This window comes from Sphaeramia orbicularis, chromosome 12, assembly GCF_902148855.1.
Source record: "Sphaeramia orbicularis chromosome 12, fSphaOr1.1, whole genome shotgun sequence".
Classification (NCBI taxonomy): Eukaryota; Metazoa; Chordata; class Actinopteri; order Kurtiformes; family Apogonidae; genus Sphaeramia; species Sphaeramia orbicularis.
Window position 1 is genome coordinate 49,853,432 of NC_043968.1, and position 17,535 is coordinate 49,870,966.

Here is a 17,535-nt window from a genome sequence, read left to right on the forward strand (position 1 = left end):
TATTTTCAATTTTCCCCAAACTCACCACATGTGACTGGTGTTATTATTAGAATATATTTACAATGTTGTCCTGAGGATCATCCACTGCTCAAGCTACCCGGACCCCAACAAAAGATACATGCCGATTTATTTTGGAATAAAGCTGGCTGGCCTTACCTCCTGCTGCCTGTAGTAACAGGGACTCTCCAGCCCTTGATCTGGCTCAGCTCAGGGTCAGCTACGTCAATAAGCAAGGGCAGGCGGGGCATCCATACGCTCATCTCCAGCTGGGTGCTCAGAAAACCGTATGTGAAGTTGAGCATCACCCTGCTCTTCCCTTTTGTCTCTTTCCCGCTGACATACACATAGTCACATCGCTCTGACACCTGGACAAGACAGGCAGAAGAAAAGAGAAGAGGGAGATGAATTCCAAGTCCTCAAATGACTCACATATATCATCTATGTATATACATATATCTCCTTTTTGTTCTCAGTGGAGCATTGCTGAGCCCAGATATTTGAATGACATTTTTAACAGATACCCCTTTCTGACGAAATTTGTTTACAATTATATATATATATATATATATATATATATATATATATATATATATAAAATATTTGTTATAGTAGCTGGTGCTGTGATGCAGATCCAAAATTAAGTGGAGATTATTATTTTTTATTGCTATGATGTAAATTACACATAATTTGCATGATTGTCATATTACACATATCCCAACCTCAGGCAGGTAGATTTTTTTTTATTGATTGTGCTATTGATCAGTGATTCTAGTCAACAATCCAAGCAAAACAAAAATGGTCCAAAAATCTGTATAGAAACTGGGTGTTGAAATTGATCCATGAATGTCAGGAATATATATATATATATATATATATACATATATATATATACATATATATACATATATATATATATATATATATATATATATATATATATATATATATATATATATATATATATATATATATATATATATATACACACACACACATATATATATATGTGTGTGTGTGTGTGTGTGTGTGTGTGTGTGTACTGGTATAAGGTTACTGTATGAAGTATGAATAAAACTTCAGTAGAACTACACACAAGCGCCTGCAATTTTAAAGTCTGGCCATGAAATCATAGTATGTTTCTATTTATTGTATGTAAATTCATGTTTCCGGTATCCATGAAACTGTTGCTGAATATGAATTAGCCCGGCCTCACGACTGTTTCTCTAGCGCTGTACTGTAGGTGGGACTGTTTGAGTGCTCGCCATCGAGTGCAATGAGGTGCGACACAGCAGTTGGTGTGTTTTATTTAAGATTGGAGGCCTATCTCGACCGCCGCCTCACTTATCTTAACAAACCAGTGGTTCCACAGAGGTAATTGGAGAGCACTAGACTGGAGAATAGAGTGTAGCACTGGAGAGAAGGAGGGAGGAGAAAAGGAAGAGGAGGTGGAAAAAGTGAAGAAAAGCAGAGGGAGGAATGCCTTCAGGGGTAAGTCAACTTGAACTCCTCTGGAAATGTTGAAGCGCACCTGTCTGTGAAGACCTTTTCCCATCAAGTCACTGATTCAGACCAAAACCTCTTATGCCTATCACACCTCAGCAATGAAGCTGCAAATTTTCAGGCAAGTGGGCCCTTCAGAAACAAACTCTCGGGAGTGCAATATTGAGCAAAAAAGCAGTCAGAATGTTTGCTCATTTATCTTGCAAATATAACCCGTTCTCCAATAAATTACATTCCTATACACCAGTAAAGCGCATATATGATTATATTTTGTTACAAACATAATCAGTGCTTTGATTTGGCTGGAACAAAACATAACTACAAATCGAAAGATCAGCTGCTATTTGCCTTTCCTCAAAAGGCAGAGGGATAATGGGGTTTATGGCGAATAAACAAAATCCAGGTCTCAGAATTTGCATCCTAACACCAATAAGTATTTGCACTTAGGCAATAACAGCACTTTTACAGAAGGTGGTTTGATTTACATACGAATACACATTGTAGGGAATTGTAACCTCCTAAGGAGGACTGGGGCCAGGCCTTACCCTGTCAGGTCACATGTGAATCTTTAAGAGGCCTACAACAGGCCCAGCTCCCGTCTATGTTTGCTTGTACAGCCTGCTGCATGTGGATTTGTTAGTTTCCTATTCACTGGATATAGATACACATATAAGTAAGTTGTGATTATTCCCATTTCAGTTGATATATTCTCTGTCATTTGATTTAGGTCAAAGATTAATTTCTGTTTGCTTCTTGTTTGTTTAACCCGAATATCATCTTAGACAGTCAACTTGCAGGTTATTCATGGATTTGTGCTGTCAATATTGGTGGGACATTGAATAAATCAATCTATCAAATCATCCTCCCTGAGCTCATATCTAACCATATGCCACTGCAGAAGCTTTAAGTCATCAAAAAAACAAACAAACAAAAAAACAGCAAGCAGGTCATATTATTTTAATTCATAAACTTTAAGTCACTTCTAATCTCATTTCTTACTTTTGTCTTGAACTAAGCACTGGTGTGTTTCTCTAAACTTAACAACGTGCAGTTAAAATTATCCATTAAAAACTGTAATAACACTGTCATAAAAACCAACAGATGAAGAACATTGAAATAGAGTTAATCACTGGTGGTTCTATTAGCTGGGAAACAAATGATATATATTTTGGTCACTTGGAAATTATGTTAATTATAAGATCTAATTATTATGTTGAAATAAAATTTGATACAGGCAGCAATCTGTTTCTATCAAAACATAATTGGATTTGCAATAATAATTAGACATTTCTGTGTATGTAATAATATATACCTAGAAATTAGTGGGAGAAAAGGTCTGCAAATGTGACGGCCCTCTTTGTCACTGCTTCATCATATCCACCTTTATTTTTTGCTCATTGTTATGTAAACTATTTCAGACATTAAATTGTAATACAGCCTACATTAAGAATGCAGAATTTTAAAGCCGCAGGAGCTGAAATAACAAGTGGAAAATGCCAGAAAATGAAAATACACACATTCTTTCTAAAGCTCTATCCACTCATTCTAAATCAAAAGACTAAATATAAATATAGATGAACCTGATGCTGTATCATGCTGTTAGAAAAGTGAAGCCACTTTTCCAGACTTGCATCTTAAGACATCGAACAGAGCAGTTAGTCACATACACGTCACACTCTGGTCAGTGGTTAGTAGTTACAACCGTCAATCACACATTTAACCCACCATATCTGTCTGAAACCACCTGTGATTATCCACAAATCTGCATCACAAGGTTGACTTTCTGAAAACACAAGGAGTAGATGCAGAAATCTTGTGTTCTCTAAGAGCAGGGGTGTCAAACTCACTTTAGTTTAGGGGCCACATTCAGCCTAATATGATCTAAAGTGGGCCAGACCAGTAAAATAATATAAATAATAGGAGAAGAACTTATAAATAATGTCAACTCCAAAGCTTTCTCTATTTTTTTGACTGAAAAAAAGTATAATTCCGTAATGAAACTGTTTACTTCTACGAACTGCACTTGAACCAGTGGCGATTTCTCATAGACTGCAAGGGAAGCCCGGCTTCCCCTAAAATTACGAAAATTAAGTGGTTAAATATGTACAGTTGTGTTGACATTTTATTGACTACAAATGTGTTAGAACACGTTCATCTCAAAGATGAGTTCGTTCAGAATCAGCTTTATCACAAACCAACGGACGCAATGTTGTTCACTTCTCATCCATTCCCGTTGCGCTGTTTTCTCATACATCTCTGCTCAGTGCATTTGTCCGTAGACTGCGGGCGTCTCTGGGCTTCAATGGGACTGAGTGGAACAGTTTTTTTCATTGCCTCAAAACTGGACGGTAATTGGATAAATGCCACGATGTTGTCCCGCCCCCAGACGCCGGGTGTCTCTGGGGGTGAATGGAGCTGTGGGCGGAGCTCGGCCGGGCTGGACACCAGAATCCCACGTGCTGATTGGAGGATCAGTCGAAAGGCTGAACCCCGTTTGATTGACAGCTAGTTTCAGATCTCCTCCGTCACTGACAGAGTTCAGTTTAACACCATCGCACATTCTGCTGTGAAATCAAGAGAGAAACTACTACGAAATTACTCATTTATTTCTTGCACTGTAAATAAAACACACTCATTGTACTTCCTTGTTTCAATTTAACATAATTTCACTGTTTTCTTGTTTCAGTTACATAATTTAATCATTTCTTGTTCGAGTTTAATATCGTTTTGTAGATAGTTAAATCAATCAAACTGTCAGCTAGGTCGGAGTTAAAGGAGCATATCTCGTTTAAAAAGGCTGAAGTCTTACACCCACAACACAATGGGCCAAGGCCATCTGAGCAGCCTAGCTCTGCTGGATATTGAGAGGACACTGGTCCAGTCCCTGGAAAAGACGCCTACTTGGTACGATAAGGTCACTGAGCATTTTCTTAATTTTTTTTTTTTTTCTTCATGTAAGCCGACAATGAGCTTCCCCTGTCTGAAAGACGAGCAGCCGCCACTGCCTTGAACATAACATGAACAAATATGAACAACCTGAAAATTCTTTAGAAAATTAAGTGCAATGTTAACAATATTACGCCATAGTTTATAATTTATACATATTTATTCTAACTTACAGATCACAGTGGATCTACAAAAACACAAAATATTTAGTAACAGGCAGAATATTGTTAAAATTCCACATACTTCTCTTGAGACATTTCAGGTTATTCACATTATTGTAAAAGGCTAGTCTGTAAATATAAACATTTTTGTGTGTGTGTTTTTTTTTTTTTTTACACTAAAACAAAGAGGAAAATTTATGGTTGTCATTAGTTATAGGCTATTATGATAGTATTTTACTGGTCTGACCTAAAATGATTTTAACATCCTTAACTGTTACTATCTTCAATGTGATTTTTGCATTTCACAAATTCATGCCACAGGCCAGATTGGACCCTTTGGCGGCTGGTTTTGGCCCCCGGGCTGCATGTTTGACACCTGTGTCTTAGAGCATATGGAAGGTAATTACAGAATTTTTGCCTATTGATGCCAAAGACCTACCAAGCACTGCAGCTTTAAAGCAACACCATGGAACTTTTGCTCTCAGGGTCCCCTTAAAGTCAAGAAATGGTGTTGTCTGTAACAACTGTCGTAAAATCGGTACCTCAGTAATACTCACACACTTGTTGACAAGCCATTGATGCCGGCAAACTTCCTGAGGTAAGACAATTAATGTGTGTTCAACCATGTCTTCAGGCCAGGTAAAGGAGCCTTACAGCATTTCCTACAAACATTATTGTTTTATTTCTAAAAATATCAGAAATGACAAAACTACAAATGAACAGATTTATATAACAGCCTATAACCGATTGCTCATTGTGGGAACATAGTTTTACTGTGATATAATGTTTGTTAATGGGGGCAGTGCCAACCCCCAGGGAGCGCTGGGACAAAGTCAGGGGGCGTTTGGAAGGAGAAAACTGATAGGGGGGCCCTCCTTGTGCTGCCATTTTCTTACGACCAGCATGTTATCTAAATCACAAATGTAACCCCCCCCCCCCCCTTCTTCCGCATAGAGGTCCATGGGAGGGCGTTAAGAGGCTCATTAAGACATAAGGGGGTGTTTGTTCAAAAAAGGTTGAGAAACACTGTTGTAATACAACACTGCTTGTGTGATCATCATATGCATATTCTAGTACAAAAAACTGAAGATCAACTTGTAATGTTGTAAATTCAGTTTACATTAACCTGAAACATAGTAAGCCTTCCACTTACTAGTCCAGCAGTAACAGGTCCAGGTCTCCATGGGTGGGGCATCCCTCCTCCTCTTTCAGCTCCCACCAGCCAGTCAAAGCTGGGTCAATATTCACCCTAGTCCGGCCTCTCACACTTTCTTTTCTTTGTCTCTTTGGTCAACACCCTTACCCTTTTCTTGCTGCTTCAGCCATGACCGTTTGTAGTTTTCCTTCACTTGTAACTTTGTTTACCTGCCTCATCTTCTGAAGGTGGAGGGGGGATGTGTCGTCTGCCGTAAAGCAGTCTAATTTTGTTGTTCTTTTTGTGCAGGGGTTACAACCCAAATCCAGAGGTTGGATAGTGTCAGTGCAGGTGATACAGATGCTCTGGAGTGATGATGAAAGTGTAACTGAACCTACTGTAAGATGTTGCACCACCAAAATGGCCATGGAAATATAGTTTGAAGGCTGGAAAACTCCATGGTGTTGCTTTAAAACAAGTAGATGCACTCTAACCCTGAAAATTAAGCCCAGAAACCATACAAGAATATTTCCCTAACTATTCAACTCCGGTTTTACATACTTTTTATGTGAAGTTTATGTTCTGTATTAGAATCAGTTTGAGAATGTTACCCATTCTCACTCGTTCAGTGAAAAGAAAAAGTCTGCGGTCGGTGTCATTGCTCCAAGAGGGGTCACTTTACTGTACGAGGTATAAGAGGCCATTCAGAAACACGAAAATAACTAGATTAAGTTCCACTGATACAGAAAATCATTATCAACACAGTGACCCTCTCTCTGCTTCATCCGAGCTCTCTTAAGCTTGCAACGCTTAAACACACCACTTAACACCCACAATACCGGTGGTGATCATCTCATCTAATGGAAGATATTATTCTTTTTCTTCTTGTGCAGTACTTGTCTACTCATTGCCTCACTCCGCTTGTGTCCTACTAACATGGATCCATTACACCAAGCTCAAAGTACGTTGCTTATAGATGGAGTGGTGGGATCATGAGCTCAGTCTCTAGTGCCATATGGAAGAGACTGCTTTTATCCAGTGTGGTGTACACACACACACACACACACACACAGAGAAAAGGGACCTGTTGTGTATAATGAGAATGGCAGGCATATAATGCAAAATAAAATTTTTTTGCATCCCACCAGTTCAGTTTAGTGTCCTGCCTTTATTCATGTAATATGTCTGAAAGGTACATTGAATCAATACTGTTACTATATGACAAAAGGAAAAAAACTGACACTTTTTTCATGTAAAATAATTACCTTCAGATTATTTGTTAAGTGTAAAAAATATATCATACACTCATATCATCATTTTTGGCATTTTGAGTTTTGTTATATACATATAATAACCTAATAGTTTATTGGCCTGATTTAGGTTCAGGTTTTTAGAAGAGTTGTATGCTTTCATTTCTTTAATGTGTATGCATAGATGGATTATGCATTATTAATATGTTGTAAGCTTATAACAGTGTACTGCATGATCCAGTTTCACATAAATAAAAACTAGTGACACTACAGCACTAAGGAGAAACTGTTAAAATGTGTTTACTGTATATCAGACAAAATACATTGTAGTTGTATTTCTGGAATAAAATTAAAGGGTTCTGCATTTATGATAAATAAATAAATCAAATGTTCAGGCTGAAAATTAAGTGTCTCACATTGTTTTTATTTAACTCAAATGAGAAAACTGTTGAAAATCTTTTTACTGAATACCAGACAAACTGTAGGTGATGTATGATTATACTATAGTTTTTGTTGCTTACCTTCAGCACATCTTCCTCCGTGGACCTACAGCTGGTGTAATTGGTCACATCGGTGACTGAGCCATCAGCCTCCACAGCCAGCGTTTTCACAGGGACTGACACATTTTTACCTGTCAGCACTGCAGTATTTAAGATGTCAGTGTTCTGTGCAGGGAAAAGAACAGAGAAAATCTGGGTTAGCACTCAGGTTGACACGCTCAGTTTATTTACTGAAATGTACAGAAGGAAATGAAGCTTAAGGTTACATTTTCACTGAAACTTGCAACAGACCAATGAATTTGGAGGATTTTTTTTTTTTTTAATGTAGTGTAAGAGTGGTATGGTTTAATTGCTGGATGTCTTAGGGATCAGTAGCAGATCCACTCCACAGCTATCACCCAAAATGTGTGGTAATGGGTCCTTGACATACAAAAGGAGATAAAAAAGGAGGCTTCTCCTTTTTAGTTAGCACCAGTTTTGCATAAGGCTTAACTGTAGACTTGAACTGACTCTGACATGAATGAAAATGTGAAAGCTGTAAATGGGTCTGAAATATGCATTTAATGGTTACATGAGTGATACCATGTCATAGCACCTTAAACAGGGTGGTTAACTTGACTCACTACATTACAGCCCTGCACATTAAAGTACTACTACTCCTACTACTACTACTACTACTACTACTACTACTAATTATAAAAATATTGAAACTTTTTGTATGCATACAACTTCATATCCAAAAAATACACTTAAAAATAAATACCCACAATATTCAGTGTCTCAAAACAGCACATGCCAAAGATATGTTTAATACATGAAAACATTAGCATGTTAAATTTGAGGATTTTTTTAATATACACTGCAGGGAAGGGTATACAGATTTGTGGTTGTTCTCTGTTCAATTACGGAGGCATTTTAAAATAGAATCCATCCAAGATCTAATTCGTAAACATCTGAATATTGTCCCATATCTTTTAATAAAAACATATCCCCACCTTGGATAACACCACATATGTATGTATTTATTCCGGGAGCAGCTCAAGTGCCTCACACAAAAGAAATTACATGCACAAAGAGCATCACATGAATATAAAGACAGGGAAAAAAAATACCTTGATTAAAAGATAAAACTTGGTTTATAGAGCAAAATTAAAATGTAATTAGAATTTGTAAAATGCATAAGAAATTATATGAAACCCAGTGAATAAAATCTAATACCAGACAATAATAGAAAGGAACACACATTTCTTATTCTGTATTGTTGATACTGTTCTTACGTAAACAATAGATTAACTTGGTTTTAAGTCACATGTGTGTATACTTTTATCCCACACAAAAAAAAGATTGAAAACAGACCTTAGATGGCAAGCATAATATGAATAAATCCAAAACATGCATACTGTTTGGAGGTAGTTCTTATCCACTGTACCTAAGAAACCTGCTTTAATAATAATAATAATAATAATAATAATAATAATAATAATAATAATAATAATAATAATAATAATAATAATAATAATAATATGACCAATATGAATAATGACCGAAAGAATGAGGTTGCGAGTACAAGTGGCCGAAATGAGTTTCCTCTGCAGGGTGGTCGGGCTCAGCCCTAGAGATAGGGTGAGGAGCTCAGATATCCGGGAGGGACTCAGAGTAGAGCCAGTTGAGGTGGTTCAGGCATCTAGTGAGGACACGCCTGGACACCTCCATGGGGAGGTGTTTCGGGCGTGTCCAACCGGGAGGAGACCTTGGGGATGACCCCGGACATGCTGCAGGGATTATATCTCTGGGCTGGCCTGGGAACCCCTCGGGATTCCCCCAGAAGAGCTGGTGGAAGTGTCTGGGGAGAGGGCTGTCTGGGCTCCTCTGCTGAGGCTGCTGCCCCCGTGACCCAGACCCGGATAATCGGAAGACGATGAGTGCGATATCATGACTACCAACTACTTGACTCCTATCATTGCCTATTATCATCACAAAAGTTAAGTATCCAGTTCTTGCCTACTGTAATATTCACCTGGAAATGCATTGCAATTACCATTAACTGAAAGGATTTATACAGCTTTTCTGAGAGCAAATGGCCAGAGTGTCAAGGTCAATGCCTTGGTGAGACTCTGGTTTATAAAAGAGAGCTCTACCTTTGGACAATCTGCCTTCTCTTTCAATGGAAGGAATGTAATCGACTACCAGATCTGAAAACATGTCTAGATTTTCTTGTATGCTCTCATGAGGTGGGAACTAAAGCATTGTCAGCATTGGTTGGATGTAACTAAGCTGGAATTGTTACTTTTTCATCCTGCAATGTAAGTTATACTGACGGGATAGTCTGGTAAGTGTTTGTAGAACATATCTGTATTGTGAGAGTGTTTTATATGATTGTATGTAAGGGTTAGGGGGTGTAGTCTAACATACATGCATGTTTGACCCTCCTTCAATTTGATGCTGCTTTTTCTTTTTTAAATAAGTCTATGTGCACTTTTTCATCTTTTACTGAAATCTACCATGTGTTACTAGTGATTAGTTTGACCTTTTCTTTGTCTGTACCTTCATTTATTTTTTATTTCTTTTTATCTGAGTCACGATCAGTGAGCCTGTACAAGTACTTGCCCATGTGTATTTGCATTGTCCTGTGTCTGTTTTGTTTTGTTTTAACATTGTATAAAGTCAATGCCTTCTCCTGTTACTGGAAAACAAATCTACCCACAGGCACAAATAAAGTTACCTTGACCTTGGCCTTGACCCAGGGGCCAGAGATGGAATTTAGTTCGTGGATAAATTGTGTTCAACACATCTTTTGTCTCTGAGGTTTATTTTTACCCTGCCCCCCAAAGGGGAGGCAAGGGGTATTGTTTTTGGTTCGGGTTTTGAATTCATACCAAACTGGGATTATTGATTGCCAGTGACCCAGAATAGATCTGTTTACATTTTGGGAGCAGTAGGTCAAAGTTCAAAATTTTTATGAATTTTTAAAATCTTTTTTTTTATCCCATTTATTTATAATGGCTGAAAATTCAAATGTCTGTAACAGCAAAACTACTGGTTGACTTCATACCAAATTGGGTTTATAGATTACCAGTGACCCAGAATAGACGTGGTTACATTTTGGGAACAGTAGGTCAAAGTTCAAATTTCTTATGAATTTTTAAATCTTTTTTCTTCTCGCATTTCTAATGTCTATAAAAACATCAATTTTATTTCAATTTACTTCAAACTTGGCATATAAATAAAGGCAATTGATATGCTGACATCACCACAAGCATAGACATGATGACATCAGCTGGATCAATGCCAAAATAAGATACAATATGTGCGAGGGGCAGGGTTTGTTGTTGGTTTGTTGTTGGTTCGTTGTTTGTACATGGTTCATGTTAATCAATCAAATTTTTTTTATATAGCGCCAAATCATTACAAAAATTACCCCATGACACTTTACATTTAGATCTGGTCTAAACCAAACTCTTCAGCCATTTCACAGACACCTAACAGAATCCTCTAGGAACAAACACTAAAATAAACTGAACTAAAATATCTGCAAATACTCGTTTCACACAATGATTCCTGACGGACTAAAAAATCTGGCTACCAATTAGCATATTAGTATGTAATTTAACCACTTCATCATCGTGTTACTTCGCAGAGAAACTTATATTTGCTTAGGAGCAGAGACAGCCAAGTTGCAAATATGATTAACTTAACTCACCGCACACATATAGAAAGAGCACTACAACTAATAACAGCATACATGATGATATACACATTATACTGTATGTGTGCACAGGTGTTTGTCACGCAACAGTTTTACTTCCACCTACTGGACAGAATTCCATTTGTGATCTTCCACCTTCTACTGTCCATCTATGGCGATGCTTAGCAGCTAGAGGCTTGGCCTTATCCTGTAACTTGTCACCGAGCCTGATAAAGCTTTATTTAACTTGAACTCCTCCTTTAACATGGATTTGCAGCTACTCTCCAGTTTATAAGATCACTGATAACATCTTTTTAATCTATTGTAGGTGATGGCAGTGAGTTTGTAAGAAGCTCTGATGTGATCCATGTTGTTTTTTTTTCCTCTTGATGCTCGTGGACTAAAGCCTCTGGCAGCTCTTGGCAGATGTTCGCCGGCAGCTTCATATTCTGAACCCTGTCGGCTTGACAGCTGCTGACCGCAATTCCAAAAGGACATGCTCTAGTTCAGGCTGCGACACTGACCCAAACATAAGCCACTGGATCAGGGGAAGCACAAAATCAGAAAGCAATATCAGCTCTCTGCAGTGCTGGAAGTACCACGCTGAGAAATCTTCACATCTAATATTTTTGCAGGGTCTGCCGTAATGTGTCTTGCAGTCATCAAGTTTAGCTCCAGTCCCTTAGCTGTATTATTTTCTACTTTTTGTTGCTATTTTCAGCTCCATTCATCCACCGTGGAAAGCCTCTGTATTGTTTCGTCATTTTCTTCTTTGCCCAAACCTTTTACAAACATTGCATTAACATTTTGAGAGCATGTACGTGACACACAGAAAGGTCAGGATTGCAAACATCTGAGTCAACATCATGTTTTGTCACTTTGCTGCAATCATCAATCAAACAGTTCTAATGGAAACCAAAACAATACAATTCGTTAGTACAATTTTCTTGACTTCCATTTCAGTGGTTGTGGGCCATGTGTGATAACAGTAATGTTTTTTCTGTTCTAAACATAAAGCCACTGTGCAAAAATTTAACAGAACCATTCACTGCACCGTTACAGGAAAAACAGTTTTTCTTCTGATACTGTGATTAAACAGCTCCTCAACGTGTTTGATTTATGTTGACTAATGTACCATGAAATAACCTACTGCATCTCAACTCAAAGCCTGAAAGGGGGTCTCGCTTTGTAATCCCTTCTGGTTATTCTGATGTATAAAGGTTTCTGAGATCACACAGATTCATGCATCACGCACTAGATAATCTGCTGATCATTGTACTTTGACAAAACAGGCCCAACATTTTTGTACTTTCTAGCTTTTTTAAGACCTTTCAACCGTTTCACAGTCCTCATCAGCAGATGGACTTTTCTCCGTTGTCATGGAGATTAATCTGTTGACTATCCAACTCTGAACTTCTTTTAATCCATACAGTGGTAATTTCCAGATGCTGAGTTTGCATGTTAATAGATGTATTTCTATATTAATGGAACAAAAAGTTATACTCACTTTTTAGGGTGTTTTGTTTTGTTTGTTTTTTGTGAAGGTTCACTGGCATAAAAAAGTATAATTAGGAGATCGCAACAGGTTAACTAACAAGCAAATAAAAAAATTAACCATAAATGTCCAGCTTGTGATATGATCTCACCTTGTTTATCTCCAAAGAAGATCATTAAGTTTAGTGTGTAAAACTGTCTTTTACAAAGCTGCTGGATGCCAATTTCATTAAGACTGAGTGAGGTATGTGGAAGCCTTTGCCCGCTCTCTCCTGATGTTTTCATAGTCTAAGCCAAACGCTCAGTCTACAGCTAAAAAAGCCTCCTCACAGCACTTTTCTGATGAGTCTGTTTGCATTCACACCTTATGGGATGGTCCTAGATTTCAGTTTTATGAAACACCAGCAAACAGAGAATAGAATATATCTATACTTTTACCCTGAGCTTTTATTAACATCATAATCAGTGAATAAAATACCTTATTTTCACTGGTAAAATCCAAAATGCAGAGGATAATATTATAATACATGGTGATAAATCACTCAGGAAAGGTTAAATGTTCAAATAAAGTTATTTGGAAGTCACCATATTAAGAATTCTAGATTTTAAGGGGTTAATATAACTAATGAAACGTGTGAAAATGCCCAGTTAAAGAGCAACTTCCAGGTTTAAATGTTTTTTAAATTGCAAAAAAATTCAGAGGGAAAGGTATTTGTTTTCAGCAGTGACCTTGTTTTTCTGTACTGTGTCTGATAATGTCAAAGAAAAGAGTCACTGTGCTTGTTTGTGCGTAAACAAATACAGACACCTATTCCCCACTCAGGATGATCTAAACCGACTCTCATTTACTAGGTTTTCACAAATAATAATTCCTCTTTGCACAGTTTAATGAATTTACAACAGCTTATTGAACTGTATGTCTCATTTTTACATTTAACCAAATTTCCATGGACCAAAGACTGTGTTTTTTTCAGATGGCATTGCTCATCTCCATACCATGTAGTTTTTACACCATCCTCCTAAATATTAAGGCCCCACCTGCTAATCTGTAAATTTACCCTCAAAGACCTAAACATTTGCTGGTCTCTAAAAATACCTATGGGTCTAAAATGTTTAAGAATTTTTGTACTACTAATCCCATGATGATGCTTAAATAATTCAGGCAAAATGCAGTTTTTCAGCTTTTCAGCAGCATCACACGTGTCTCATTTGGACACTTCTTCAGAGGTTCAGTGGTCAAGGTGGAAACGCTATAATTTTCTGGAGCCTTGATTCACCAATAAAACCATGTACACTCAAAATTGATTCTTGGCTTTAATAAACATGAAGTAATATTTTAAAGTAAAATGTAACTGAAATATATGAAATTTAAAGTGTATTTATCCGAAAAAGTCAAACATGATGTGAATGTGCTTAGTATAAAGTGAATCTAAACAAATAAAGTAAACTTTATTTACTAGATCACATAAAAAGGCTGAGCGTCACAGTCAAACACAGTTTATGTAAAAGTTTGCATTAACTAAAGCAAATCTGACTGAAGGTATTTAATCTATTCATATTGACTCAATATGATAGAAAAAACACTGTATTAAATGCAACTCTTTACATTAAACTTATGTAATAAAATTACATGGAAAATTTACATGTAATTAAAATACATAAAGTCTACATTTTTGGCTTAATTATTTTTTTGAGTGTAGATACTTATATGTAATGATCTCATTTTGCTACAAAAGTCACTTTTGCTTCAGTGTTTTGTGTTCTGATATATTATCCTTTGAAATTATAGTGAGCTTTTATGAATATCTCCATGGTCAGTAAATTAAATCTATCAGAATACCTGCCTTTCACTGAAAAATATATAGAATAATGCTAAAATAAATGGTAAGAAATCATATAAGAACAATTAGATGTAGCGAAAAAATCATTTGGAAATCTAAATCACCTAACACAGTAATAGTTCTAGATCAGTATACTTTTCTTTTCTTTTGTTCAGACAAGGTATAGTTTTTAGATGTTACCTGCTTGACAGTTTCGACTGTGACTCCAGTCTTCCTCAGAGGCGTCATCTGATGTGCTGCTGACGTGTCATTTATCAGCTGGTCGGCTCGACAGACCAATCAGAGCCCATCGAGCCGACCGTGCCTCCCCCGCCTTGGGTGGTCTCTGGAGGAGGGAATCCCAGATCTGCAAGAGAGTGTATGACCCCTCGTTCCAGTTGGTCCGTCGAGCCGACCAGCTGATAAATGACACATCAGCAGCACGTTGGATGATGCTTCTGAAGAAGACTGGAGTCACAGTCGAAACTGTCAAGCAGGTAACATCTAAAAACTATACTTTGTCTGAACAAAAGAAAAGTATAATTACATTAACAGAAGACAAAATGAACATCATTAGCAATAGTTCTAGGTCTTAAAGGGTTGAATGAGACAGAGGTTTAATATTGTTCCTACCATGACCAGTGGTGCCAGCCCCACATAGTCCCTCCGGGTCGTGTAGATCCGCATCAGGCCCACATCCTTCACATTCCCTGGTAACTCCAGACGCCAGGAGATTGCTTGACTCTCAATGTGTTCGGAAACATCCTTTGGTATAAAGTCCAGTTGTAAAACCTCCAGAAGACCCCTGTGGGGATATGAGATATCAAAATAAAATTAAATATATAAGAATATGTTTTGGAGACAGAGGTGGTGGTGATATGAAAACTATGGATAGAATAGGTTTTTTTTTTACAGTAATAAAGAAGTGTCTAAAAAAATTCAAGCATGACATGTTTTAAAGCAACTATACTATAATTTATCAAGCCAAACTGCACTTGTGTTCCCCCAACACACAACAACACCCAAGATTAAACACAGTAAAATTACATGGCACAGATGTTAGTGCAAAATCTGCGGCATATCATCCAACACTATTTGTACATTTAGTACCTTTCCATGTAGCATAATCAGAGAACACAATATTAACCCACAAACAAACTACATTTTTCAGATTTGATCAGATTTATTTGTTTTATAGCTGACTTTTACTGTTCTAACTTTGAGTGTTTACGATGTGATTCTCAAATGTACAATACCAGCCTCCATTCCTTTTTACATCTCCACCATAATTAAAGAGACTGAAGATCTGTAGCTTGGAGAACCAGACGAATCTGCATGAAAGCAAATGTTTCATTGGCTCTGTCAGATCCATCTGTGACTCGGCTCCCATGCAGACCAGACCAGTCACAATCATTTGTCTGCTATGGAGCAGGTCTCATGTGGTTTCAGAGGATGACAGACTGCCAACCTGTGATTCTTCAAGTGGAGTACTGGCTTTTGTTGGTGTAGGAAGCCTTTTGTAGGAGCATCATGAACCAGTCTTTCTGTAACATGTTCCTAATTAAAGTCTGTTACTGAGGTGGTTATTATGACTGAATAGAAAGTCTTATTATATATTTAATAAGTAATGAAACTAATATATTAAAAAATACATCGAAATGAAAACAATATGTCTATACACAAGACTTAAATAAAGTGTCAGGAAAAAGTAAAGTAAAGCACCGAGGTAAGGTGTTTGCTTTCATATATCACTTATAAATGGAAGGTAAACAACTTTAAGGAGATGCTCCCTATGAAAATCGGAGATAAAAATCCCTGGGAAAGTTCGCAAAACATAGCAGAGACGTCAAAATACAACTGAGCCAAACTCACAAGAGAGCTCATTTCCAGCAGCAGACGTGAGAGTAAGGTGAGAATGTAAAAGAAAGATTAAGTGAGCTGGCAGAAACTTGGGCCAAGTATTCTGGTCAAAGGATTGTCAAAGAAATGGCATGTGATGTTATTTGATGCTGGAGAGAGTGTGTAGGCATATCTGCCAGTAGGAAGAGATCAAAGAGAAAATGGAGTAGAATGTGAATGGAGCTGTGGTACTTTGAAGTGAAGAAGAAACTTTGCATAAAGCAAACAATGAACCTTGCATGGATAAAATTCACACCATAAAGGTCACACATGTTAAAGCATGTGGCAACAAGGACAAACACAAACCTATGTATAAACATCTAAATTATAACTTTTTATCAAAGGGAATTCAAGGACTGAACGCTACGTGATTGGGAATGCAGTGGGGAAAAAAGGCCATGATGAAGTTAGATGTGAGACTCTGGGTCGCTAAAGAAAAGCTATATTTCAAAAGGAAAAACACATTTCTATTTGTCGGTTTGTGCCGCTCAATGTTAAATAAACTTGTCGCAAATTAATTTGCAACAACACAAAGGAGAAGGATTCCTTCATTTTCTTATCTAGGAAGTAGACACACAATTCACCCTAAATGACATCTAAACTTTTTGATGTTTTAATGCAGTTTATGGCAAATATGCTACTGCAGATCTGTAGGCAGCAGAACAGAAAAGGCCTTTACATACTGATGGTGTTATTCATGCAATTTATTCACAGATCATCATACTTTTTCAACCAATTGGTTATGTCATGAGTGCTTTCACACAGACCATGAATATTACACAGTGAAAAAGCAAGAGGAGTTTATTTTGAAGCTTTCACACTGCAAATGGTGGCATTAACAATCACAGTTACCTCCAGTTAAAGGATAGTGAGGAGTTTCTATGTGATGAATGTGGCATGAATCACATATATTTTGCAGTGTGTCTTTTCACCTGGACCCAGAGGAACAGAGGACACTGGATCAGATACAGGCTGCAGATGAAGCACAAGGTGATGTTGAAAATACATAACTACTCCTGTTGAATAGTCTGTGAATATGCTGGAATCTTTTATTGAACGTGGGTCACAACTGTCATCAATTCACACTGCTATTGGTGTGAATAGCTTTGATATTCATCTGCAAGTATTTCACATTTTCAAGTCAT

General features: G+C 37.3%; 1 protein-coding gene across 1 annotated transcript in view; it reads right to left on the minus strand.

The window, feature by feature from the left end:
- The window catches only part of LOC115429793 (transmembrane protein 132D-like), a 58,390-nt gene that overhangs the window by 16,025 nt on the left and 24,830 nt on the right, over window positions 1-17,535 (minus strand). Inside the window, exons 4-6 of the mRNA XM_030149513.1 lie at window positions 15,125-15,296; window positions 7,514-7,657; window positions 157-365 (exon numbers count right to left, since the gene is read on the minus strand). Coding sequence (XP_030005373.1) covers window positions 157-365; window positions 7,514-7,657; window positions 15,125-15,296 — 525 coding nt within the window. The remainder of the gene's footprint in view (window positions 1-156; window positions 366-7,513; window positions 7,658-15,124; window positions 15,297-17,535) is intronic.